General features: G+C 52.8%; 3 protein-coding genes across 10 annotated transcripts in view; 2 read left to right on the top strand and 1 right to left on the bottom strand.

Annotated features, from left to right (window-relative positions):
• Positions 1–6,454: 6,454 nt before the first annotated feature.
• On the bottom strand, positions 6,455–9,731 carry GRINA (glutamate ionotropic receptor NMDA type subunit associated protein 1). The gene is made up of 7 exons (XM_081266077.1): positions 9,560–9,731; positions 8,231–8,603; positions 8,037–8,149; positions 7,765–7,965; positions 7,514–7,642; positions 7,273–7,416; positions 6,455–7,185 (listed from the first exon to the last, which is right to left on the bottom strand). The coding sequence occupies exons 2-7, from the start codon at positions 8,577–8,579 to the stop codon at positions 7,036–7,038; spliced, it is 1,086 nt and encodes a 361-aa protein (XP_081122203.1). The 5' UTR covers positions 8,580–8,603; positions 9,560–9,731; the 3' UTR covers positions 6,455–7,035.
• A 2,843-nt stretch (positions 9,732–12,574) lies between these two features.
• Positions 12,575–21,859, top strand: PARP10 (poly(ADP-ribose) polymerase family member 10). 6 transcript variants are annotated; one of them, XM_081266037.1, is made up of 11 exons: positions 12,575–12,660; positions 12,779–12,957; positions 13,035–13,289; positions 13,362–13,598; positions 13,678–14,468; positions 14,579–14,800; positions 14,908–14,995; positions 15,672–16,334; positions 16,429–16,562; positions 20,603–20,777; positions 20,853–21,850. In XM_081266037.1, exons 2-11 carry the CDS (start codon positions 12,786–12,788, stop codon positions 21,185–21,187), a joined length of 3,072 nt encoding a protein of 1,023 aa, XP_081122163.1. In that variant the 5' UTR covers positions 12,575–12,660; positions 12,779–12,785; the 3' UTR covers positions 21,188–21,850. The 6 variants fall into 6 exon arrangements, with proteins under 6 accessions (XP_081122163.1, XP_081122164.1, XP_081122165.1 ...); XM_081266038.1 differs by lacking the exon at positions 14,579–14,800; XM_081266039.1 differs by lacking the exon at positions 13,362–13,598 and having other exon boundaries at positions 20,853–21,849.
• A 1,295-nt stretch (positions 21,860–23,154) lies between these two features.
• PLEC (plectin) overlaps positions 23,155–23,762 on the top strand; it is a 56,141-nt gene continuing 55,533 nt past the window's right edge. For all 3 annotated transcript variants that reach the window (XM_081266021.1, XM_081266025.1, XM_081266024.1), the window contains exon 1: positions 23,155–23,353. In XM_081266021.1, coding sequence (XP_081122147.1) covers positions 23,161–23,353 — 193 coding nt within the window. In that variant the 5' untranslated portion in view covers positions 23,155–23,160. The remainder of the gene's footprint in view (positions 23,354–23,762) is intronic.

The following is a 23,762-nucleotide window of genomic DNA, read 5'->3' as shown; positions in this document are numbered from 1 at the left end:
GTATAGGCTTTGGACCTTTTTACATTAAAGCAGTTATTCTGGGCTGGGGATATAGCTCAGTAGGTAGAGTGCTTGCCTTGCATGCATAAGGCCCTGGGTTCTAATCCCCATCACCAAAAAAAAACAAAACAAAACAAAAAACAAAACAAAACAAAAAAACCCAAAAAACAAAAATCAGCAGTTCTTCCTCTACAGTCCTGGGGAGGCAAGTGAAGAGCCTGGGTCTTGAAGGTCCATTAATATAACCAGGTGTTCATTCAGCACTGATAACTTATATCTGACCCTGAAGACAAACCAAGAGTAGGTGTCATTTATCCCTGCTCCACAGGTGAGTCTGTCCAACCTGTAGTGACCTTACACTCCCAACCCTGCACATTCAGTGGAAGGCTGAACTGGATATAAAAGCTCCTCAGACTCCTTAAACTAGGGCTTTCTGTCATCTGCCACTTTCCTCTGCCCTCACTAAAGACTTCCCAGGCTCCAGGGACTGCATTTAGTACTTGGGCTGGGACAGCTTTATGAATGAGTCATTGGTATTACAAGTGTGGGGCACTGTGCCCAGCAGAAGAGAGTCTTTTCATAGTAAATCTTTCATATTTTCTTTCTTTTTGGGGGGGAGGGTATACCAGGGGTTGAACTCAGGGGCCACAACCTTAGCCCTATTTTATATATTTTAGATACAGGGTCTCACTGAGTTGCTTAGTGCTTTGCTTTTGCTGAGGCTGGCTTTGAACTCTGATCCTCCTGCCTCAGCCTCCTAAGCCACTGGGATTACAGGTGTGTGCCACCATGCTTGGCCCAATCTTTCATATTTTCTGAACTTGAACCATGTCAATGTATTACTAACTATAAAAACAAATATATACCATTAAAATAAGTAACAATGTCAATTAATACCTTAATTCATCCAGCTTTTATCGTTGTTGATGAATCTGTCAATATGATCAATCTTCCCTTGTATATAGTTTGTTGTGTCTATTTGTTTTGTTAATAACATTTCTGATAATCTTTACCTCATTTTGTTTTTCTTGTTGCACTGGCAAGATCTTCAATATAATATTGACTTGAAGGAGTGATAGGAGATACCCTTATCTCATTCCAGTCTTAGGGAAAAAGCTGTCAATAATTTGCCATTAAATATGATATTTGCTGTAGGAATTTTATAGACTATTTCTTGTTGGATTAAGGAAATTCTTATCTCTTTCTAATTTGTTAAGAGTATTTTGCTTTTATCACAGATGAGTAGTAGACCTGACCAAATGCTTTTTCTTAAAATGATCATATGATTCTCCCATTTTTCTGTTAACATTTTGAATATCAAAATCTACTTGAATTCCTGAAATAAACTTCCTGGCCTCATGTATGCTGTGCCCTTGCTCTATCACTGAGCTATATTACCTGCACTCCCCACTCCCCTGCCATTATTTTTTGTGACAGAACCTCACTAAGTTGCCAAGACTGGCTTCAAATTCTCAATCCTCCTGCCTCAGCCTCCCAAATAGCTGGGATTATAAGCATGTGCCACTCTTCTTTGCTCTCTTTTGACATTTATTTCATGACTCCAGTTCAGCTATGTGTGTTCGGGTGTTTTATCTAGCAATTTTAGATGTTGAGAGTGGGAGTTGGAATCCCAGATCAGTTTAGTCCACTGTTTTGTCTGCAGTCTCCAAAGGAGTTTAAACAGGGGAGTGACTATCTTGAGTTCAGAAAGATCCCTTTGTCTTTGGTATTGGGAGCTGCCATAGAATTGATCAGGGCCTTGACTTGATAGAAAGGCATAGATCTGAGAGGTGTTCAGAAGATAGAATTTGAATGCCCAAGGATCATGATAGTTGGGACAAAGTGGAGGGTTCTGATCCTAGCAGTAGAGTCCTCCCAGAACCAGGAAACTTCTGGATAACAGTGAAAAGCTGGCCAGAGTGGAATGAAGGAGGGTATGAAGAAGGAGTTGCACAAGAGTCTCAAGGTTTGGAAGTGGTAGCAATGGGTGTCACGTTTCTCAGGACTAAAACACTCAGGGTCACTCCAGGGGAACTGGCTGCATGAAATAATCACACAAGAGACAGATACCTTTTTCTTTGGGTCCTGTGATGGCTCCTCTGACCTTAGGCATCCGTGGAAAGAAAGAGAGAGCATGTGCATGGGCTGAACCTTTTTATTGGGGGGAAGCCATTCAAATGAGGCCAGGGGTCAGGTTTTGGGGGAGTTGAGTCCAGCTTCATGATGTCTGCTGTCAGCAGGGTGACTGATATCTAGGAAGGCCACACCCAAAGGCAGAGCAAGAGAAGGGGGACACACAAAGGTAGTTTCCATGGAACATTCTATCCCAAACAGGGCAAAGGGGTAGGATTACAATAGAATAGGTGAGTGTGGCTCATACCCAGGGGTATGCCCACTCAGAATATTGGCCTTGCTATCCGAGCAGGGAAAAAGACTGAGTCACAAGATCTTTCGGATTTCCATGATGGAAGGCGAGGGAACTCAATGTGGCTCCCCACAAATGGGGAGATGTGGACAATGGAGCAAAGTGGGTCAAGAGGTTAAAGGGAAAAGAGGCATTACATTTGGGACCTCCTGAAAGGTGTTCAGTATTCTACAGTGCTGAGACTAGGTAGACAATCAAGAAACATCTGTCAAGTATTTTGGTCTCAGAATAGACCAAGTCATACTTCTGCATGGGAAGCAGCATCTGGGTCACACTGAGGAAGAGGCCACCTTGGGAGCCTGCATCAGATCCCCTGCTTCCACCTCCCCCTTGTCCCTGAGAGCAAGTTCTTCCTGCCTATACCATCACCGTAATCTTCACTGATTTCCCTGCCTCTGCTTAGACCACTTCAGGTTCATCATTACCTGCAAAATACGCCTTAGACTGTGCATATCTGCCCTCAACTCACCTACTCAACCACCTGTTCCTCCCCCATGCATCCTTTCCTCTTCCTACCTCCAGTTCCCACCAGTGTGCCTCACGCATCTCCTAGGCTTTTAGTTTGCTGCCCTTAATCCTGAGATGCCTCCCTACTGGTGGTGATGCCAAGCCAAAGTCCAGAAGTCTGTAGCCTTCTCTGTCTCTGGTCCTGATTTGGTTGGTGCTTGTGTGGCTCATCCCATGTAAAGTTCATTCATTCATTCCATGTTTAACATTGTGGTATGCCAGATCTGAGACTAGGTGCTAGGTGGGTGTTGAAATTCACAGATCACAGTCTTTATCCTGAAGGTGCTTCCAATCCACATATGCTGAACAGTAGCCCTTATGAGCCAGAGAAATGGCAAAGAGGACCTGCACTGATATCATGGAGCTAAGGTCCAGAGTTGGCCCCACGGTGTTTTATTTTTTTGGTACTGGGGATTGAACTCAGGGTCACTAGACCACTGACTGAGCCACATCCCCAGCCCTATTTTGTATTTTATTTAGAGACAGGGTCTCACTGAATTGCTTAGTGCCTCACTTTGCTGAGGCTGGCTTTGAACTCACAGTCCTCCTGCCTTAGCCTCCTGAGCCACTGGGATTACAGGCATGCACTACCATGCCTGGCTTTTTTTTTTTTTTTTTTTTGTAATACCGGGGATTGAACCTAGAGTTGCTTAACCATTGAGCAAGATCCCCACCCCCCCTCCTTTTTTTTTTTTTTAATTTTGAGGCAGTTTCACTAAGTTGCCAAGGGCCTTGCTAAGTTGCTGAGGCTGGCTTTGAATTTATGATCCTCTTGCCTCAGACTCCTGAGTTACTGGGATTTCTGGTGTGCACTACAACACCAGGCTCCCAATGATAGTATTGCTCAGGAGGGTGGGAAATGTGATGGAGGTGTGAACATTGTATTCCTTAGACACTGGTGTTATTTATTCTTTTAAAAAAAGATTTAATTATGACTTATGTAAATAGGTGCTTTTTAAAAAAATACTTATATTTTATGTGGTGCTAAGGATCAAACACAGTGTCTCACAGGTGCTAGGCAAGTATTCTACCATTGAGCTATGACCCCAGCCCAAAAAGTGCTTTTTAAAAAAAATATTAGACACAATACTTTATTTTTATGGTGCCGGGATTGAACCCGGTGCCTCACTCATACTTGGCAAGCGCTCTACCACTGAACCACAACCCCAGCCCCAATAAGTGCTTTTTTTAATTGAAAAATAAACTTACCTTCTCTGGCCTTAGTACAGTTAACTGTGCCAACAGTTTCCAGTGAAACCCCACTTGGGCATACCACCTATAGTTGAACAAGTTGGACTACTTACTGCTCCCGGAGGCAAGGGCAAATGTATACTACGTAGAGCCATGTGGAGTCATGGTTAGGGTTAGAAAGGACTTACAGGAAGTCCCACAGGACCAAGTTGGGCAACCTGGAGGAAGGTTTCAGTCATTCTGTACCTGGTGTCTCAATACCTCTTTATCTGGAAAGATAAACTGCAGTGAAGCTAAAGCTGTCAGTTGTGAGGGGTAGCAGTCACTCATCCTGGCCAGCTTAGGGTGCTTCTAAGACTTGTATGGCTTGGACAATGCCTATGTTTTGTCTGTGTTTAGACATGAGAGGGATCTTATTTTTGTCATGATTCATCATGGTAACAGAGGCCTTGTGTGTTATTGATATTCTGTGAAATTATTTATATTTTAAGTAGAACACCACACCAAGGCCACTATCTGTGAGTGCCAGGCCAGCTCCTAACAGCACTAAGGGCTCTATCTGTGAGTACCAGTTCAGCTTCTAACAGCACCATGTCCTTGCAGATAGGACCAGGCCAGCTCTTTGGTGTGGAGAACTGCTTTTCTTTCCTACCTGAGAAATCATTGTGTTGACAATTGCTATGGTTCCATTCAGCTTCATGCATCAATGTGAGCGCCTTCTACCTGTTCATCTGCCCAGCCCAGGTGCTTGGATTCCTTATTTCACTTGATTGTCTCTATTTTGCCCCTGCTCCCCTTGCCCTGCATGCTCAGCTTGATCCCTTTGCAGCTGAGCTGACTCCTGATGCCTCTGAGATTATTTGCTTGTAGCGCCTCCTCTTTGCTTTCTTCACCTGTCTTCAGCTCCAGACTTCCTGTACATCCTATTTCTGGGCTTGTCTTCCTGAACACCATCCCAAGTTGGGTAACCTGGAGGAGGCTATGGCTCATTCCTTACCTACAGGACAGGCCCAAGCATTCCCTCTTTGACCCTGAACTTCTTACAGTAAAGTCTTTGTTCTGGATTGCCTGGCCCCCGAGTCCTGGTGGACACCTCTAGACTCCCAGTGGTTTCTAGAAAGTCCTCTTCCCCCAGCCAAGAATTGAAAAGTTTGAACTTTTTGAGAATACTGCCTTGCATGTTTTGCTCAGAGGATCTCCTACCCCACTGACTTTCTCTTTAGCCAAGGGATGATCTATATTTCCTCTTTAGTCTAATCTGAGGGGTCTGTATGTGAGCTAATACTGAGCAGATTTCTTCTCACCAGCATCCCTGGAGGAGTAACTGGACTTGCTTAAGGGAATGCCAGAAAGGGAGGCTGGGTAAGAGCTGCTTTACCTGCTGCATCTTGGCAACTGGAAAGGCAGTGTGCATCCATGCCTTGGCAGAGGGGCTATGAACAATGACAGTTCTGCACAAGGTCAGGGCTGGGACTGAGCTGAGAGCCAGAGAGCAGGTGGGCAGAAGGCAGGATCTAGGTACCAAGCTAAGGAATGTGGACTTCATCCTGAGGGTGGCCCTGGTAGAGTCTTAGGCAGGTGGACTATGCGATGCACATTTCAGAAGTATATACCTGCTGGCTTGGAGGATTGGTAGGCATGAAGAGGCCTGAACAAAGCAGTGGAAGGTTGGTAGGGAGAGAAGTGATGAAGGAGGAGGACAGCAGCTTCTGGCCTGGGGAGATGATACAGGAACAGCAGGTTTCAGGGAGGGTGCACATGGCTCTGTGTGGTGTGTAGGTCCCTTAATGTATCTGAAGTACTGCTACTAGTTAAGCAAGTTTGCAGACAGGCTGGTGGGGAGGAGGAACATCCCCAGAGAGATTCTCCTGCCAACCTGTATGTAGAGTCTGAGGAGGAAGGCCACAGTGGCCAAGGGTGCCTCAGCCCCAGAGCTCAGAAGCCCAGTAGGGTTCACACAGAGTTGGACTCCAGGCATTGAACCACCTTCTGTGGGCATCGTGAAGATCTGGACAGCTGGCTCACTTGGGATGCCAAGGCCTCAGTCTCCATGTAGCTCCCTGCCAGGTGTATCAGTCACCTGTGCTGATGGCCCCTGGGCTCATGGGGCCACTGCTACACTGTATCCTTCCCAGAAGCACTTCCCTTTGTGTGACCTGGTACCACACCTTGCCTCAGGGTCTCTGTTCATCAGCTGAAATCCCAGTATACTTCTTAAAAGCTTGTGTTAGTTCCTATCCTAAACATCTGTTAAGGCCTCTTCTGTGCCCCTCATCAGCTAGGGTGCCTACAGCTCTCACATCACGGAGGAATTGGCAGTGAGAAGAGAGATGGGAAGCAGAGAGCAGAAGATCCCATTTATTGGAACTTTAATGACAGCAGGACGAGAGGAAGGCTTCCTCCTTTCCTGAAACATGCCATCTTCTCTGCTCTCAGGGCTCAGCAGAGACCCCCAACCTGTGTGTCCCTGAGAGCAATGCTCCAGGTGGAGGTGGGGAGGGAAAAGGAATATTCTATGCCAGGCTGGGGAGCTGGACAGGAGGGAAGACGTGCACCCTCACCTCTTGGCTCAATCCCTCTCCCCTGGGACCTGGTATTGCCCCCAGACCCTGGGGTGGGCTGGAAGACGGGGCTCATGCAACAATGAGTCACAACAGGAGGTGGCACAGAAACGCAGCCCTACTGCCCCTTGGGTGGGGCTGGAGGGCTAAAAGGGGCCATGCTGTGGCCACAGTGGGTCCAAACGGAAGTATCTGCAGTATACATACAGGAGGGTTGGAGAGGGGATTCCCCCTGCCCTAGGCTGTGTCTGGGACCAGAGAGGGGGAAGTACAGGTGGCCTTGTCATGTCAGGGGCAGGGTCCAGGCCAGCCATGCCACCTGAGCAGGGCACAGCAAGCTGGGGGGACAGGCTACTCCTTGGCGCGGCCAATGATGGTGAGAATGTACAAGAAGATGTTGATGATGTCTGTGTATAGGTTCAGTGCTGCAAACACGTACTCCTCTGGGCTCAGGGACAGTTGCTTGTTCCCCAGAAGCAGCTGTGTGTCCACTGCCAGGAACTGGGGATGACAACACAGTGTTGCTGAGGGACAGCCCCCCACCCACCCAGTTTCCCCTCAACCAAGGCCTCTTACCCCCTCACTCACACAGGTGAAGAGCAGAGCGCCCAGCGAGGCATACACGATCTCCAGGATGCGGTTCCGGATGAAGATGCAGAGGATGGCGAAGATAAAGAGCACCACCATGCTCACCAGGAGCACGCCCATGCATGAAGTGAAGTCATAGCGGGTCTGGGAGGACAGAGAGGAACAGGAGACTGTGGGTGCTGGGCCCTGCGAAGGCCAATGGGCCCCAGGGCCACAACCCTGAATGGGTGAAGGTCCTCACCTGCATGGAAAAGATGACTACTGTGAAGCACACAGCTGTGGTGATGCCCACAGCCATGATGACCGCCTCGGTGTTATAGAAGCTGGCTATCATGCCCACCATGTAGGACAGGCTGATGGTCAAGATTGACTGTGGGAGAAGCAGACAACACCCCACCCTGGGTGTGCAGAGCTGCTCCCAACCACACCCCAGGTCCCTGCCCTCCACTTCTCCATAGGCCTCAGGGGCCTGGGCTCATGTTTGGGGGTTACCAGTGCCACAAGGTTCCAGGGATGCTTTCGCCGGAAGTCCCCACAACAGCTGAGGGCAATCAGGGAGATGAAGAAGATGGCGTAGGAGACATAGTAGGTCCAAACATTCTCCCGGACGAAGCCCTTCACTTCCCCAACAAAAGTGAACACAGCCACCGTGGACAGGGTCACTGACAGCTGCAGGGTCAGCACCAGGAACACCTGGGGAGGTAGCAAGTCAGAGCTCCACCCCCAGCTACCCCAGGGCTCCCCGCCCACAGAGAAGGCCCTACCTTGCGGATGAAGGCCTGCCTGATGCTCTTGTCGTCCCAGTTGGCAGAAGGGAAGTCCTGGTTGTCATAGTAGGATGGGGGCCCCTCCTCCTGATAGTTTCCAAGCTGTGGCGCTGGGGACACAGGGCTGGGTCAGTGCCACTGCAGAGCAGCTCTGCCCTTGCCCCTGTCCCCCACCCTTCCCCATCACTCACAGTCAGGGTCCTGTGACTGGAAGGGCTGTGGCTGTCCATAGGGGTTGGGGGGGAAGGGGCTCTGTGGGTAAGGCCCTTGGGGGTAGCCTCCTTGAGGGTAGGGGCCCTGAGGGTAGCCCCCTTGGGGGTAAGGACCCTGAGGGTAGCCCCCTTGGGGGTAGGAGCTGGGGCCATGGGGATACCCTGGTTGACCATAGGGGGAAGGCTGGAAAGGGGGCTGTGGGTAAGGGGCCCCCGGGTAAGGAGGCTGAGCATAGGGAGGCATGGGAGGCTGGGGCCCTCCAGGATATCCAGGGTTGGGGGGAGGGTAGTTGTCCCCAGACACCAAAAAACTCTTTTCATGGGACATGGCCTTCCGTTCTGCCGGCTGCCCCTAGAGGAGAGAGAGAGAACGATCAGCCCTGACTGACGGTCACTGGAACCAGGCCTGTGGCAGCCCCACCTGATGCCGAGAACCCAGGAGGAAGGAAGGGTGCATGGCCCTTGCTCTGGGCTGTAGGAGTCCTGGAGCCATGGGGCCAGAGCGGGTGGGAACCGGAAGGCCATGGGCTTTCAGAAGGGTCAGTACTAGGCCCACCCTGGAGATGGGGGAGGGTACGGATGAGGAGAGGAGAGGGGAAGAAATGGCTGTCAGCCTCTGGATCTGGGACTCTGGAGGAGCCTGGTCACGGCCGCCAGCGTCCTGGGGTCAGAGCTCAGCTGCGAGGGGGCTGGGGGTGCGGCTGAGGATGCGTGGGGTGTGCCTGGGCCCTCCCCTCGGCATCCCGCCCCTTAAGCAGCTTGAAGGGGTCAGAGCCGGCGGCTATTTCTATCCCTGGAAATCCCCACACCATCTGTGACCCACGGGAGCCCTGACCCCCCTCCCAAGTGCGGGGCCCAACAGTCCCTCGCTCCCAGGGAAGGGGGCAGGCGTGGATTGGCTGCTGGGGTGACTGCCCGTGGGGTACGCCAGGAACAGCGGGGTGCGGGGGTGTGTGGGGGATGGAAGCGAGCAGAGGGCGTGTGGGGAAACAAAGCAGGCGTGGGGGCGACGGGGGTGGGGGGCTGCCACAGGACCGTACCGTGGGCGGGTGGGCCCTCCGGTTGGGTCAGAGCGTTTCGGGAAGGCGGGTCCTGCCCCCGCCGCAGCGCGCCGCCCCCTCCCTCCAGCTCAGGGCTACCGCAGCTCCCCGCCCCCACTGCCGCCGTCATCCCGGGCAGAGCGGGCCGCGCGCCCTGCCTGGACCGATGGACTGACAGACCGAAAGCGGCATTACTAAGCTGCGCAGGGATACCCGGGGGCTGCTGTCGCGGGTCAGGCACATTCTTGCGCTTGGGCTTGGGACTCACCGCTCCCGGGGCGCCTCAGGTGAGCACGGTGTCGGCTGCTCGGCCGCGCGGTGATGGCTGGTGCGTCCGCACCCGCACCCGCACCCGCACCCGCTCAGCGGCCAGCTCCGCTGGGCCTGCGCCTGCGGCTGGGGAGACGCAGCAGGGCCTTGTGACGGGGCGGGGCCTTGTGACGGGCCAGGGGCGGGGCCTTGTGAGGGGCCGGGCCTGGGGATGCCCGGCGTCTGCGCGGCGGCGGCGGACCGCAACAGTTCATCTGACCGCCTGCTCTTGGCCGCCCAGCAGTCAACTCCCAGGCCTGAGGCCAGAGGCTCTGTCCCACATTCCGCCAAGGACTGGGGTCGGGCCGTGAGAGCTGAAAACCCCCGGAGGCAGGGGCCTGTTCTAGCTCCTGGTACAGGGAGTTGAGAAATTGATTTCTACATCCTGGATTTGCTGAAGCCTCCAAGTTCTCTCCCTCGCTTCTTTACCTTAAAACACAGTGTTCATTTTACTTTTTCATCCAAGACTATTCAAACCCACAGACCTCACCGTTTAATTGCCCCATTCAGTCTGCCAGTCGTGGAGACCAAACTGCCAAGCACCATAGGAGGCCTCATGACCTGTGAAGAGGCTGAGGCTGAAATGCACAGCAGGACTGGAGGCTAGGTTAACGCCTGTCTTGGCTCTGAAAGTCCTCCTTCTGAAAGTCCTGACTCTGCCAACAGGACTTCCCCTGGTGGTCTTCTGGTCCTCTGCAGCAGGCAGATTGACTTGGGGCCAGTTGACTGGGGACCTTCCTGTGCTTCCTTGCTCTTGGGTGTGTGGCCCCTCCCAGGGTGGTCAGTGGTTGGGAGAAGGCTCTCTCCTGTGCCCACTATGTGCTCGCTCAATATTTAACAACTGGTTCTAGTGAGGGGAAGCCCTGATCTGTAGCTTGTGCCCATGCCAGTACAAAATACTGTGTAAATATTCCCACTATGATCGATTTCAAGCTACCACCAGTTTAACAACACTTCACAGAAATTCCTCAAGATTTAATAATGTGGCAACCATGTGAGCAATTCCAGTGCACCACTGCTTGTGGCAGACCTCTGCAGCTGGGATTGGCACTGTCCATAAGTAATGTGCAGTATGTTAGAAGGTGATGAGTCCTATAGAAGAGAAAATGTTCAGCAGGCTGGATGAACTTCAGTGTTTTGTTTTGTTTTTTGGTTCTGGGGATTGAACTCCAGTGCTCAATCACTGAGCCACATCCCCAGCCCTGTTTTGTGTTTTATTTAGAGACAGGGTCTCTCTGAGTTGCTTAGCACCTTGCTAGGTTGTTGAGGCTGGCTTTGAACTCATGATCCTCCTGTCTTAGTTTCCTGAGCCACTGGGATTATAGGCATGCACTGAACTTCAATTTTGTAGAACCAGAAGCTCACACAATTAGAGTGACTTTCCTTAAGGAAAATAAAATGACAAATTCGTGGTAGAGTTCAGGACTTCAGGAGCCTAGGCAAGTCAGAATGCTTTAGGGTTTTTAGCCTCATTAAATCTGCCAGTAGGGGCCAGGTAAGGGCGATCGGGGAGAAGGGATGACCACTGGGTTTGTGGGTAAGGCCATGTCACACAGAAGGAAGAACCAGTGCGGGGGTGCTGAGGTGCGAGTGGCCTACAGCTCCAGAAGAATTGAGACCAGGGAGGCTGGACCCACTGAGCATCATCAGAATGGTTGAAGGCCAGTTAGGCCCTCAAAAGAACTTTAGCATTTACTGTCATCAAGCCTGAGAACTGTGGCAGCCATTGTTACCACTTTACAGGTTCACCCTGCCCACTCTGTGGATTATCCACTATGGAGTGGGCAGGTAGCTGTGTAGCAAGAGGCCTGGGTGGAGCAGTGGAGGTGCCAGGTGTGTAGGGCTAGGCATGCAGGCTGGGTAGGGCCTTGGCCCCCTAGAGGACTTGCAGGGGTGGGGCTGGGGTGACTGGGAAGTGAGGGTAGAGATCAGAAGTGGGTACAATCTTGAGAAGGCTGGCAGAAAATTGGGTCAGATATGGGGGGATTGACAGGGGATAGGTGTTAGAGTCTGTAAACAAGTCAGGATGGCACCTGGCATTTTGCCAGGGGGAGTGGTTTGTGAGGTGGTGCCAGTGAGCCATTAAGTGTGGAGATTCCTTATTGGTTGACTGCTGTATCTAGTTTATGTTAATTGGATAAGCTGTGTGGAATGTATAAATACCCCTCTGGTCCTACAATAAATGGCTCCCACTCCTGCTGTATCAATGTACACAAGTTCCTCATCACCCCCCCCCCCCGGTTATTTTGCTGCAGCCAGACTGCGGCAGATAGGAGTGTGGACCAAAGATCTAAACTGGTTGTGAGGCCTGGCATTGCCCTGGGCCCTGCCAGTGCCTCCATTTCCTCTCCTGTAGTGAGGATCAGAGGCAGCAAGGCAGGTCCACATGGTGCCTGCATCTTCTATGGCGAGTCACGAGAAGGAGTGGGCGATGACGATGATGATGATGTAATATATGGGAAGGACTAGACATGTGTGAAGGCTGGAGAGAGCCACAGGAAGGGGCTCCAGCAGGGAGTGAGAAGGCAGCGGGAACTATGTTAGAGTCAAGGGCAGAGCTGCTCACTCTCAGCACTTGGAGGAGGTCTGGTTGCCTAGTGGGTATGAAGGACCCCTTTGGGAAGGTTGCTGAGAGAGAGGCCTGAAGACTCTGAATGGAGAATAGTGACTCAGGCCCCTTGGTACATTTAATGGAGAGGGTGATTGGCCATTCCCAGGCCATAGGAAAAGGGAAGATGGCCAGAGGACATCCCGGTCCTCTCTGCTAGCCAGGGGCTGCCATGGGCCCTGGAGGCCAGTGGGCAGGCTGGCAGGAGGGTTCTGAGGGGGTCTGCCCCACCAACACCTCCTGGTGGGCTGGGGTTGAGGCTTCAGCTGAAGAGGAAGCATCTAAAACACAGTGGCCAGTCCCCAGAGCCAGGCATGCCCCACCCTTTCTCCTTCCCTCAGTCAGTTTCACTTTTGTTTTCACTAGGTTTCTGTTGTTCTCCGGAAGGCTCCGGAAGGCTGCAGAAGGCAGTCGCAGGGGTCCTGGTTGAAGGCTTGGGTGGCAGGAGGATTGTAAGTGTGGAATAGGGGGCCACCCATGATGGGGCAGCACTGAGGGGTTATGGGGGAGGGACCCAGGGAGGGAGCAAGAGGGGTGGAACATGCCTCTTCCCTATCTGTTCCATCCCAGGGTTTTGATGGCTGAGGTGGAGGAAGTGGCAGCGGTCGAGCTCCAGGGACTTCCCCCTGACATGCCAGAGGAACTGCTCATGCTGTATTTTGAGAACCGCCGGCGCTCCGGTGGGGGGCCTGTGTTGAGCTGGCAGAGACTTGGCTGTGGGGGTATCCTTACTTTTCGAGAGCCTGCAGGTGAGGGAGCTGGCTAAAGGAGGCAGCCTGGGAACCCTGATACCCTAATGACACTGACGTCCCACCCCTGCTCACAGATGCCAAAAGGGTCTTGGCCCAGGCAGAGCACCGACTACATGGTGCCAGACTGAGCCTGCACCCAGCTCCACCACGCGCCCCTGCACGTCTCCTTCTCCAAGGATTACCACCTGGCACTGTGCCACTGCGCCTGGAGCAGCATGTCCAGGCCCTGCTGAGTGCCGCGGGGCACCCAGTGCAGTCCTGCCATGCCCTGGCCAGTCCCAGGCCTGATCGGGCCCTGGTCCAGCTGGCCATGCCCCTTTCTGAGGCAGGTAAGAGGCCTGAATGGGGCTGAGGTGCTGGTTAGGGGAGGTACACCAAGCTGACTTGCACACTTCCCACAGAAATTCATGTCCTGGAGGAACAGGCCCGGAATATGGACCTGGATGGGGCTATGGTGTCAGTGACCTGGGTGCCTCAGGCCCGAGCTGTGCGTGTGGTGAGGGGCACACCCCCTTTGGACATGCTGCTGCTAGAGTTGTACCTGGAGAATGAGCGCCGCAGTGGTGGGGGGCCCCTGGAGGGCCTGCGCAGCCTGCCTAGACAGCTGGGCACTGTTGTCTCCTTCCAGCAGTGGCAGGGTGAGTGGTCTGGGCAGACACATGGGACCCTTCCTCTTTCACAAAAACTTGATAGGCTTTCTGTCTTCTTTCCTCCAAGTGGCTGAACGGGTGCTGCAGCAGGACCACTGGCTGCAGGGCTCAGAGCTGAAACTTGTCCCCCACTATGACATCTTGGAGCCTGAGGAGCTTGCCGAGGGCACCAAAGGAAAGGATAACCCATCCATGCTGGGATCTGAATGTGCTCTCCTGGAGACTAGAGGGCTGACAGAAACCCTGAAGTGTGCAGGGGCTGTGACTGTGGGTTCTGGGGAGGCACCAGGGCAATTGGAAGCCTTTCTGAGGACAGGTCTTCAGGCTGCGCCAGTTGGCTTGGATCCCGTGGGATGTCCAGAGCAAGAGGGACCTATGGGATCTCTGGATCATGAAGGGCCTATGAGCTTGGGGTCTCCAGAGCAGGCTGGGCTCATGAGTCTGGGGCCTATGGGGTCTGCAGAGCAGGCTGGGCTCATGAGTCTGGGGCCTATGGGGTCTGCAGGCTCAGTGGGCCCAGTGGAGATCTCTATGGAGTTGCTGGGACAAGTGAAGCTCAAGGGCCAAAGACCCATGGGGCTTCTGGCACAGGAGAGCCTGATGGAAGTTGCCAGGGGCTCACCAGGTCAGGAGGGGCTGGTGGGTCCAGTAGAGATTGCCCTGGAATCTGCAGAGAAGGTTGGGGTGAAGAGCCCTGGGCATATGGGGCTTCAGGGTCAGGAGGGCCTGGTAGAGATGGTGTTATCGATGGAGCCAGGAGCTATGCGCTTCCTACAGCTTTATCATGAGGACCTTCTTGCCAGCCTGGGAGATGTCGCTCTTTTCCCACTTGAAGGAATGGATGTGACTGGCTTTCGGGTGAGTGACCCACAGAAATTCCTCACTTTTGCCTCCTTTTCCCACTGGGGCTCTGGGTACCTTTCCTGTACCCTGAATCTGCATACTGTTCCTCTCTCATGGTCCTGCAGCTCTGTGGAGCCCAGGCCCCATGCCAGGTGGCCCAGGAGTTGCTGCAGAGTCTGCTGGGTAGCATCAGCTGCCATGTGCTGAGCCTGAAGCACCCAGGCAGTGCCAGGTTCCTGCTGGGTGTGGAGGGGCAGCACCTTTTGCAGGGTTTGGAGGCTCAGTTCCAGTGTGTCTTTGGGACAGAGCGTCTGGCCAATGCCAACCTGGTCATGGACCCTGAAGAGGTAGAGATGAAGTTCTTCCCTATCTCTCTCCTGTCTTACTCTCCAGCTCCAGGTACCCCCTCTACCTTTGCCCAAAGGCTAGTAACCCTGATATCCTTTCCCCACAGGTGGACTCCACTGAGATCCTTCAGGTCCTCCCTGGCCACAGCCATACCACAGATAGTACCGGCAGTGACCAGGAGAACATGAGCCTGGGTAGGGCTCCCTGGTAGGGGCCCCCAGCATGTCCTGTGGTCCTTTTTTGACCCTGCTCTCTGCCTTGCTCTGAACTCTTACCTCTCTAGTGACCCTTCCTCTACCACGCGGCCTGCGCAGTGGTTTCATTAATGAGGTTCTAGGCATAAAGTTAGTTAGAAGAGATCGAAATAAAACACACAGACTCAGTTACCTTATTTATATTGCTAGGTCCGAGACGGCTCACCTCTCTGGTTCCCACCTCTAGCCACCCAGCAGGGCAGCGAGGATTACTCAGGGCTAGCAGGAGAGAGAGAGAGCGAACACTCCGGGGAGTAGCCCTTTATTGGGGAACAAGAGATTCAGGGGAGAATTCCATCCAATGAAGGTTGAGGGGGGGCTGCACTCCAAGGTCAGGGTCAGTGATTGGGTCCCTGGGGTCAGTGGTCAGGCACACCCCCACACGGATGGGCTCTCTCATCAGGAAAGGGTCGGGAAAGCTTCGACAGAGCCAAAGCGCCTCAGGCCCTTAACGGGAGTCACCCAATCACGTGTCAGAATGGCTTCCCACACCTTCCCAGGCCCACCCTCTACCCTCAAACTCACTTTATCTTTCATCCATTCCATCTCATCCTGTTTTTCAATACCACCCTGTCTGGACCTGACTCATGACCCAGTGTTCTCTCCCTACCCTCAGAGGAAGTCCGAGAGCTGCTGGCGACCATGGAAGGCTTCGATAGGGAGAACTGGTTGTCCCTGGAGCTGGGAGAGGAGGGACCTGAGGACCAGCCAGAAGAGGCAGCAACTTCAGGGAAGGAGGATGAAGAACCCACACCTGGGGCTGGGGAGAAGCCTGTGAGCCTCAGCACTGGGGCAGCTGGGCAGCTAGAGGAGGAAGCTGCACTGCAACTGGCCCTCCATCGGTCACTGGAGCCTCAAGACAAGGTCGCTGAGCAGGAGGAAGCTGCTGCACTAAGACAAGCCCTGGCCCTCTCCCTTTTGGAGCAACCCCCGTTGGAAGCAGAAGAGTCCCTGAATGGAGGAACTGGTAGTGGGGCCCAGTTGGTGGTGCATGCACCCTTTGAGCAGGATATGGATGAGTTGGAACAAGCATTAGCAGCTGCCTTGGAGGTACACCTGAATAAGGAGACTGTGAGACACCCAGGCCGTGTGCTGCCCACAGAGCTGTGTGCTCGCCTGGGGCAGTGCCACGGTGTGAATGTTGCCCTGCGTGGTGATTGCACTGTCTTTTGTGGCTTTGGAGCCCAACCTGCCCGTGCGGCACGCCACTTCTCTGTGCTACTTGCTGGCCCCTGGGATCAGAGTTTGGCCTTTCCCTTGGTGGCTTCAGACACTACTTGTGAGTCTGTGTTTGGGGCTAGGAGAGGGCAGGTGGCTGACTATTGGGCTAGTGTGTAAGCTTGGCCCTGATGTCCTTTCTTTCTACATGTCAGTGCTAGAACAGAGGCTGAAGAGGCCACTGGGAAAGCTGGAGGGCCTGGAAGAGAGCACCAAGGAATTCCAAAATGTGGTGAAGGCTTTCTGTGACACCCTGGACACTGCCCACAGCAGAATCCGCATCATACGGGTGAGTCTATGCTCTGTCTCACAGGTCTCTGTGAGACTTGCCTGCATCAGAGTCTGCTGTCCAGGACCTGCTCAGCAGGCAGGCTAGAGACTGAGGTAGGGACAGGAGAGCACTGGGGCCTGAGGGAGGCTCTCTGCGAGGAACTAGGTGAGATGCTCTGTACACCTCAGTTTCCCTGCCTGGACTATGGAATGGTGATGCTCTCTTGACCACTGAGAGAGCTACTTATTCCCATAAATGAGTAACTTGTCCTGTTCTAGGGGCTCTTCTGTCTCCAACTGGGGCCAGGGCTCCCTGCAGTGTGGTGACCTCTTCCTGGCTTGTTTGTTTGTTTACTATGAGGCTAGGGATCAAAGTCAGGGCCTCCAGCATACTAGACAAGTGCTCTACCACTGACCTACATCCTCAGCCCCTTTTCTTGTCTTCTAACTTACTAAATTTGGCAACCCTGAAAATGGACTTGTTTTCAAAAAAGGCTGGGAAAAATTGGTGGGGAGTTAGAGTGAAGCCCCAGGAGCCACTACCTGTCCAGGAAGGTGAAGAAGAACCAAGAAGGAGGGACTAGAGAGACCAGAGAGGTTTACAGAAGACATAGGTTGGGGCAGGGGTGCACAAGATGAGTAGGAACCACAATATCTTCCCTGCCCAAAGGAAGGACTAAGGAGGGAGGGTTGGTCAGGATGGTCTATCAGGGAGTTAGTGTGGGGAGGGGGCAAAGAGTAAATGGGGGATGAGGGCAGGAACAACTCTGGAAATAGGCTGGGTAGGAGGGAGAAGGATAGAGGTAGAAGTAGATAGAAGAAGTCCAGGGTTGAAGAAGTTTCTGACCCAGATAACAGTGTGCTCATAACTGAGGGATGAATCCAAGAGAGGGCTGGTCATAGACAGATGAGAAGGACAGAGGAGAGCTTGAGTCACTGTGCTGGTAAGCCTGGGCAGAGTGTTCTCCCCTCTTGATGCTCAGTTATGGGTAGAGCCAGCAGCAGCAGCCTCCACCTAGAGCTGGTCATAAATGCAGAACCTCTGGTCTTCCCCAAGGTTGGGGAAGTCACCTACAACCTGACCTACTTACCCACTTCCATCACCATTACCACCACCACCATCACCACCACTACCATCATCCCATCACCACCACCACCATCCCACTGGTGACAGTTAACACCATCACTGTCACCACCAACAGCATTCCACTAGTACAATCACCACAATCACCACTATCCCACCACCACCACCATCCTACCACTATAGTTATAAAAAATAGAACCATGGTAAGTAAAGTAAATGAAATCCTATTGTTAAAATTACTGCATGAAAGAAAGTGTTGTAAGATTTAAGGCCTAATGGCTTATCTTGTAATTTTTTACTTCATTTTTTTTCTTGGTTGTGCTTGGCTGCTAGGGTACTTTGTGCCTCCTCAATAACCTCTTTTTGGAGGAAGGGGTACCAGGGATTGAACTCAGGGCACTCGACTCCTGTGCCACATCCCCAGCCCTATTTTGTATTTTATTTAGAGACAGGGTCTCACTGAGTTGCTTAGAGCCTCGCTTTTGCTGAGGCTGGCTTTAAACTTGTGATCCTCCTGCCTCAGCCTTCAGAGCTGCTGGGATTACAGGTGTGCACCTCCGAGTCTGGCTTGATACCCTCTTATGTGAATTCTGTTTTTTTTTTGTTTTGTTTTTAAGAGAGAGTGAGATGGCAGTATGTAAAAATGTGATGTGTAACCGATGTGATTCTGCAATCTGTATTTGGGGTAAAAATGGGAGTTCATAACCCACTTGATTCTAATGCATGAAATATGATTTGTCAAGAGCTTTGTAATGTTGTGAACAACCAATAAAAAAAAAAAGGAAGGAAACTTTATTTTGACTCATGGCTTCAGAGGTTCTAGTACATGATCAGAACCTTCCACTAGGCCTTAAAGTTCTACCGTCTCCCAGTGAGGCTGAGCTGAGGACTGAGCCTATGACACATGAGCCTTTAGGAGAAATTTCATATAAAAACTGTAACAATATCCTTTCTAAACTGCAGGAGAAAAATCTATTGATTGTGTCCCTTCGAAGGCTTTCATTAAAACAAGCCCTGCAATCTGCATTTGGGGTAAAATTGGGGGTTCATAACCCACTTCAATCTAATGTATGGAATATGATATGTCAAGAGCTTTGTAATGTTGTGAACAACCAATAAAAAAAAATAAAAAATATAGAAAAAAAAAGAGTGAGAGAGGAGAGAGTGAGAGGGAATTTTTAATATTTTTATTTTTTAGTTCTCAGCGGACACAACATCTTTGTTGGTATGTGGTGCTGAGGATCGAACCCGGGCCACACACATGCCAGGCGAGCGCGCTACTACTTGAGCCACATCCCCAGCCCATGAATTCTGTTCTTGAGTAAGGAATATCTCTGAGTGGATAGTGAACATTTTGACTTTTAAGTTTAAAATAACTTTTATAATTAGAGGTATTTTACAATTCTAATTTGAGTTGATATAAACTTTCTATGTTGTTAAATGTTCTAACATGTCTTTATTTCTACATTCTTCAATAATAATTTTGCTGGGGGCTGGGGATGTGGCTCAAGTGGTAGCGCGCTCGCCTGGCATGCGTGCGGCCCAGGTTCGATCCTCAGCACCACATACCAACAAAGATGTTGTGTCTGCCGAAAACTAAAAAAAAATAAATATTGAAATTCTCTCTCTCTCTCTCTAAAAATAATAATAATAATAATAATAATAATAATAATAATAATAATAATTTTGCTGGGATACAGTGTTCAGGTTCAAAATATATTTGCCTTTAGACTTTTGAAGACTTTGCTCTTTTTTTATTTTAAGATTCTTTTACCCTATAAACTTAAAAACATAAATATCTCCATGGTTTCTTAGTATCCAGCATTGGTGAGATACTCAATGTGAAATTTCTTCCCATTTGTACATTAACCTTGATAGTGTGTGTGTGTGTGTGGGGGGGTGTGGGTGTATACATTTGATAAGTTTTCTTCACTTCAAGGGTAAGATTTTCCTGTCAGGTGCCAGGAATATGTCCTTCACATTGTCCTTCCTGGCATTTCATGGGTCCTCCCATCTGGAGATGTTACCTTTCTGCTCATCTTCCATTGTGTCCCCAGGAGCCCCCCACTCTTGCCTGTTGTCTTTTCCTGGAGCTCCTGAGAGGCAGAACTTAGACCTCTTCCACTTGCCTCGCTCCCTGTGTGTTGTTTCCTTCTTTTCCTTTCGCTCTGCTCTCTGCATCAATTACTTATTTCCATGTAGATCCTCTAGCTGGATCTTTAGCTCTAACCATTCCATTATCTGGCCCACCCACCCAAGTTAGCTCAGCATTCTTGTTCTTGGCCTCCTTCTTCATGCTAGGGGATCCAATCCAGGGCCTCCCACATGCTAGGCCAGTGCTGTTCTACTGAGCTGCATCTTCAGCCCAGCAATCTCATTCTTAATGTAAGAACTATTTCTTATTTTTAGACTTTTTTTCATAGCATCTAGTCTTGTTTTATGAATGTAGTATTGTTTTGATTGCCTCTGAAGCAACTAGAGTTTCTTTAAAAGCTGTATTTGGGTCCTTGAGTTTGTTACTTTAGGGCTTGGTCACTTCAGGCCTTCTCTCCTGCCTGGGTCTTCTAGAACTGAGAGGGCTGTGGCATCTGAACGTTTGGAGTAGTATTGCTGAGGGCAGTGTAGGCACCTGGCTAGGCTTTATGCTCCAGAGGTCTGACTGTGCGTCCTGCGTTCTGGTGATCCTGTGGAGTTTGTCCACCTGCAGACCTCTCTGCAGGAGTTAGACCTCCCTGGAGATGTCAGGCCTTCCTAGAAGTCCTGGGATGCCACTTGTTCCCTAATGGAGGTAGTTTATGTCTGTGGCTGGACAGAGAATGAGGGGGCTGCAAGGTCTCCCCCTAAATTTTCCTCCCCCTAAATTTTCAGCTCCTGATTGCTGACCTCACCTTTTCCTGGGCCAACCCACAGGCATAGGAAATAACTGCAAGAAATAACTGCAAATAGCCTGGCTCTGACCATCTCTCACCTGATAGGTGGAGCGTGTGTCGCACCCGCTGCTGCAGCAGCAGTACCAGCTGCACCTGGAGCGCCTTGAGGAACGCTGCGTGCAGCGCCCGGTGGAGCGGGTCCTGTACCATGGCACATCGGCCTCCGCAGTGCCCGACATCTGCGCGTTCGGTTTTAACCGCAGCTTCTGCGGCCGCAACGGTTAGGCCTAGGCTGGGCAGGGCTGGGGCTCCATCAACCCCCATCACTCTGACCTCTGCCGCTTCCGCCTTGCAGGTACGCTCTACGGGCAGGGTGTGTACTTCGCCAAGCGTGCCTCCCTATCCGTGCAGGACCGCTACTCGCCTCCCAATGCTGACGGCCACAAGGCGGTGTTTGTGGCACGGGTGCTGACGGGAGACTATGCGCAGGGCCGCCGCGATCTGCGGGCACCCCCTCTGCGGCCCTCTGGCCATGTGCTCCTGCGCTACGACAGTGCTGTGGATTGCCTCCATCAGCCCAGCATCTTTGTCATCTTCCACGACACTCAGGCGCTGCCCACTCATCTCATCACCTGCGAGCACATACCCCAGGCTTCCCTTGGACTCTCGAGTCCCTCTCTGGCCACCTGACCCAAGGGGCTAGCCTGTGGCCTGCTGCTCTACAGGTTCCCCGCTCTACAAACCCCCCTTTCCTCCCTGGGGACGTTCCTGCTTCTTGTTGGGGAGCAGGAATCCAGGCCGACCCGGAGGGCTGGGTCGGCCCAACCACCAGGGGTCAGCAAAGCCCAGCAGGAGGGTGCGCCGGCCTGACACGCCCGTCTTGGCTGGACCCCGTCTGAGCGCTTCAGTGTCTCTGAATAAACGTGAAACCAGGCAGAACCTCCTGGCGTTCGGAATCAGACCTCTGGAGAGTGGGGGTCTCCGCGTAGCCAGGGGTGGGGTCGAACGCTCCTGGGGGCAGCTGTTGGGAAACCCACTGAAGCTGCAGGGCGGAGCCCTGAGCACTCGAACCCCACGCCGCCCTAGAGTCGCTCACGCTCGCCCAGTAGCGTCTCCTAGCCGACCTGCACGCCCTGCACGCACAGTGAGCACGTTGCCGGCGCATCCGCAGGCTCGGGTTCCTCGGCCTCGGTGACCCGCCCCGGCCTCGCGCGCGCGGATCCCGGTCACGCTGGCCTCGCTTGCCAGCTCTTGACGGTGCCCGCGCAGCTCTGTTCTCATTCGGGGGCCAGGGCGGGGCTCCAGACTCGCCCCGCCCGCGCTGCCTCCACGGCTCTGTCGGCCCCAGCAGTCTGGCTGCGGCGGCCGAGCTGAGCCCAGCGGAGCCACTAGGCACGTAGGACCGGGCGGGGATGGAGAGGCGCGCAGCGTGCGGGAGTTGAGGATTTGGGGCGGGTGGGGTCTCGGCCGAATGTCTCCCGGAACTCGGGGCTGTGTTGCAACTCAACCTGCGCTATCGCGGAAGACACCACCTCCCAGCGCGCGGGAGTTTGCGGAACTGGACCGGCGGTGCGGGGAGCGTGGGTAGGAAAGGCTGCTGCGAAAGCTTGGCTGCTGCGGACCTCTGGGCTGGGGGCTGGCGCGGGGGGGCGGGGGCACCCCGCCCCCGGCTCGGTGCCCGCAGTCTTCTCCCCGCCCTTAGCTTAAGGGCGGAGGCACAGAGCCCACATTGTGCCCCCACCCCACCCCTCCCCTGCCGAGACAGAGCCCCATTCACCTCTCACACGTCAGTCTTGTGGATGGGAGCTGGGGCGTGTGCACGCGTGGTATGCGTGCACTCCCGCTGCGCCTACAGTGAGCAGGGTGGGCTGCAGGAACGGAGCCCCGCTACTCCAACACCCACCCCCACCCCCCAATCTTGCCGCAGTGGAGCTTCGGCGGCCCACGCCGCTGCGGCTTCAGTTATTTATAGGCCTTCGCTGCGGAGATCCGAGATCTAGGTGGGACTGTGCAGGGCTGGAGGTGGGGTGGGATGGCGTGATGGGGAGTCCTAAAGACAGCTTGGAGGTAATGTGCCAGCATCCAGTGGTAGGTCTGGAAGTCCTCCCCTGAAGCCAGGACAAGTAGGAGCCTGGGGCCAATGTTTGTTGATGGCTAACGGGAGATTGGGGGAGGGAAACGAGTTGGGATGCAGCTGGTGGAGATCATTGTCCAGTGACAGGGTGGGGAGTCTGCTGTCAGTGCCTGAGTGAAGGTAGTCATTCCCTCCCCTCATGTTTAACAGGGTAGAAGGTGGAATCAATGTCCTGTGATGGGGGTGGGGTAGAAGGTTCAGTGAGTGGGTGACTAGGAGAAGGAAGTGAACCGGGTAGTCCTGGTAGTGCACTGGAGGAGTTGAGATCAATGTGTGTGGGGGTCACTGTTTGGGTATCTGAGAAGTGGGCTGGAGGGGGTGAGGCTAGATGTGAATGAGATGTCAAGGACTAGTAAAGAAGGGGGTTGGTATGTAGGTAAGGCAGGGTCATAGGAAGGGTGTGGTGTCTTTGTTGATGGGTGCCTGGGGTCAAGGTTTAGTTTAAGGAGGTGATGGGTCAGTGTGCAGTATCTGCCTCTCTTCTGCAGGCAGAAGTGTGACTGCTCCCCTGTTCTTTCTCCAGGAGGCCATGTCTGGAGAGGATTCTGAAGTTCGAGCAGTGTCTGAAGGTGGCTCCAATGGAGGCAGTGGTTCACCTAGCCCTGGGGACACACTACCCTGGAACCTTGGTAAAACACAGAGGAGCAGGAGGAGCGGAGGTGGCTCTGGGGGCAACGGCAGTGTCTTGGACCCTGCAGAGCGGGCTGTCATCCGCATTGCAGGTAATGTAGAAGAACCTGGTCTGCCCAGCTCGGTAACACAGGCCTGTTGATTGAGCACCTGCTGTGTGCTGTGTGCAGGTGTTTGGATTGACTGGATGAAAGGCCAAAGGAGAACTGTTGTTAGGGAGGGCTTCTCTTGTTCCAGGTGAGTGCAGGTAGTACAGTGCCACCTGCTGGCCCCCCAGGTAGCTGCACAAGCCAAAGGCAGGACTTCTTGCTACATACAGCCCTACCCTCTCTGGCTTCATAACAAGGGTTCAGATGTGATGGTGATAATTCCTTGGGGTCCTGGAGCTAAATTGCTCACCATGCCTCCCAGTTTTGGCTGCCACCCAGGAGCGCATGGAAGTAGAACAAGAGGAGATACCTGGTCAGCCAGAGTCCAGCTTTGCCTACCAGTCTGAGGAGG

This window comes from Spermophilus citellus, assembly GCF_964194105.1.
Source record: "Spermophilus citellus genome assembly, chromosome: 14".
In the NCBI taxonomy this organism is placed as follows: domain Eukaryota; kingdom Metazoa; phylum Chordata; class Mammalia; order Rodentia; family Sciuridae; genus Spermophilus; species Spermophilus citellus.
Note: the sequence above shows the minus strand (reverse complement) of the source record. Positions and strands in the feature narration are given on the sequence as shown.

Excerpts from the sequence above, each read along its gene's own strand:
- PARP10 (XM_081266037.1), top strand. The coding sequence starts at position 12,786 with ATGGCTGAGGTGGAGGAAGTGGCAGCGGTCGAGCTCCAGGGACTTCCC. Across the intron at positions 13,599-13,677 it reads CTCCTTCCAGCAGTGGCAGG|TGGCTGAACGGGTGCTGCAG; the intron begins GTGAGTGGTCTG and ends CTTTCCTCCAAG. Across the intron at positions 14,801-14,907 it reads TGGTCATGGACCCTGAAGAG|GTGGACTCCACTGAGATCCT; the intron begins GTAGAGATGAAG and ends CTTTCCCCACAG.
- GRINA (XM_081266077.1), bottom strand. The coding sequence starts at position 8,579 with ATGTCCCATGAAAAGAGTTTTTTGGTGTCTGGGGACAACTACCCTCCC. Across the intron at positions 7,966-8,036 it reads GGCAGGCCTTCATCCGCAAG|GTGTTCCTGGTGCTGACCCT; the intron begins GTAGGGCCTTCT and ends CTACCTCCCCAG. Across the intron at positions 7,186-7,272 it reads GCGCTCTGCTCTTCACCTGT|TTCCTGGCAGTGGACACACA; the intron begins GTGAGTGAGGGG and ends TGTCATCCCCAG.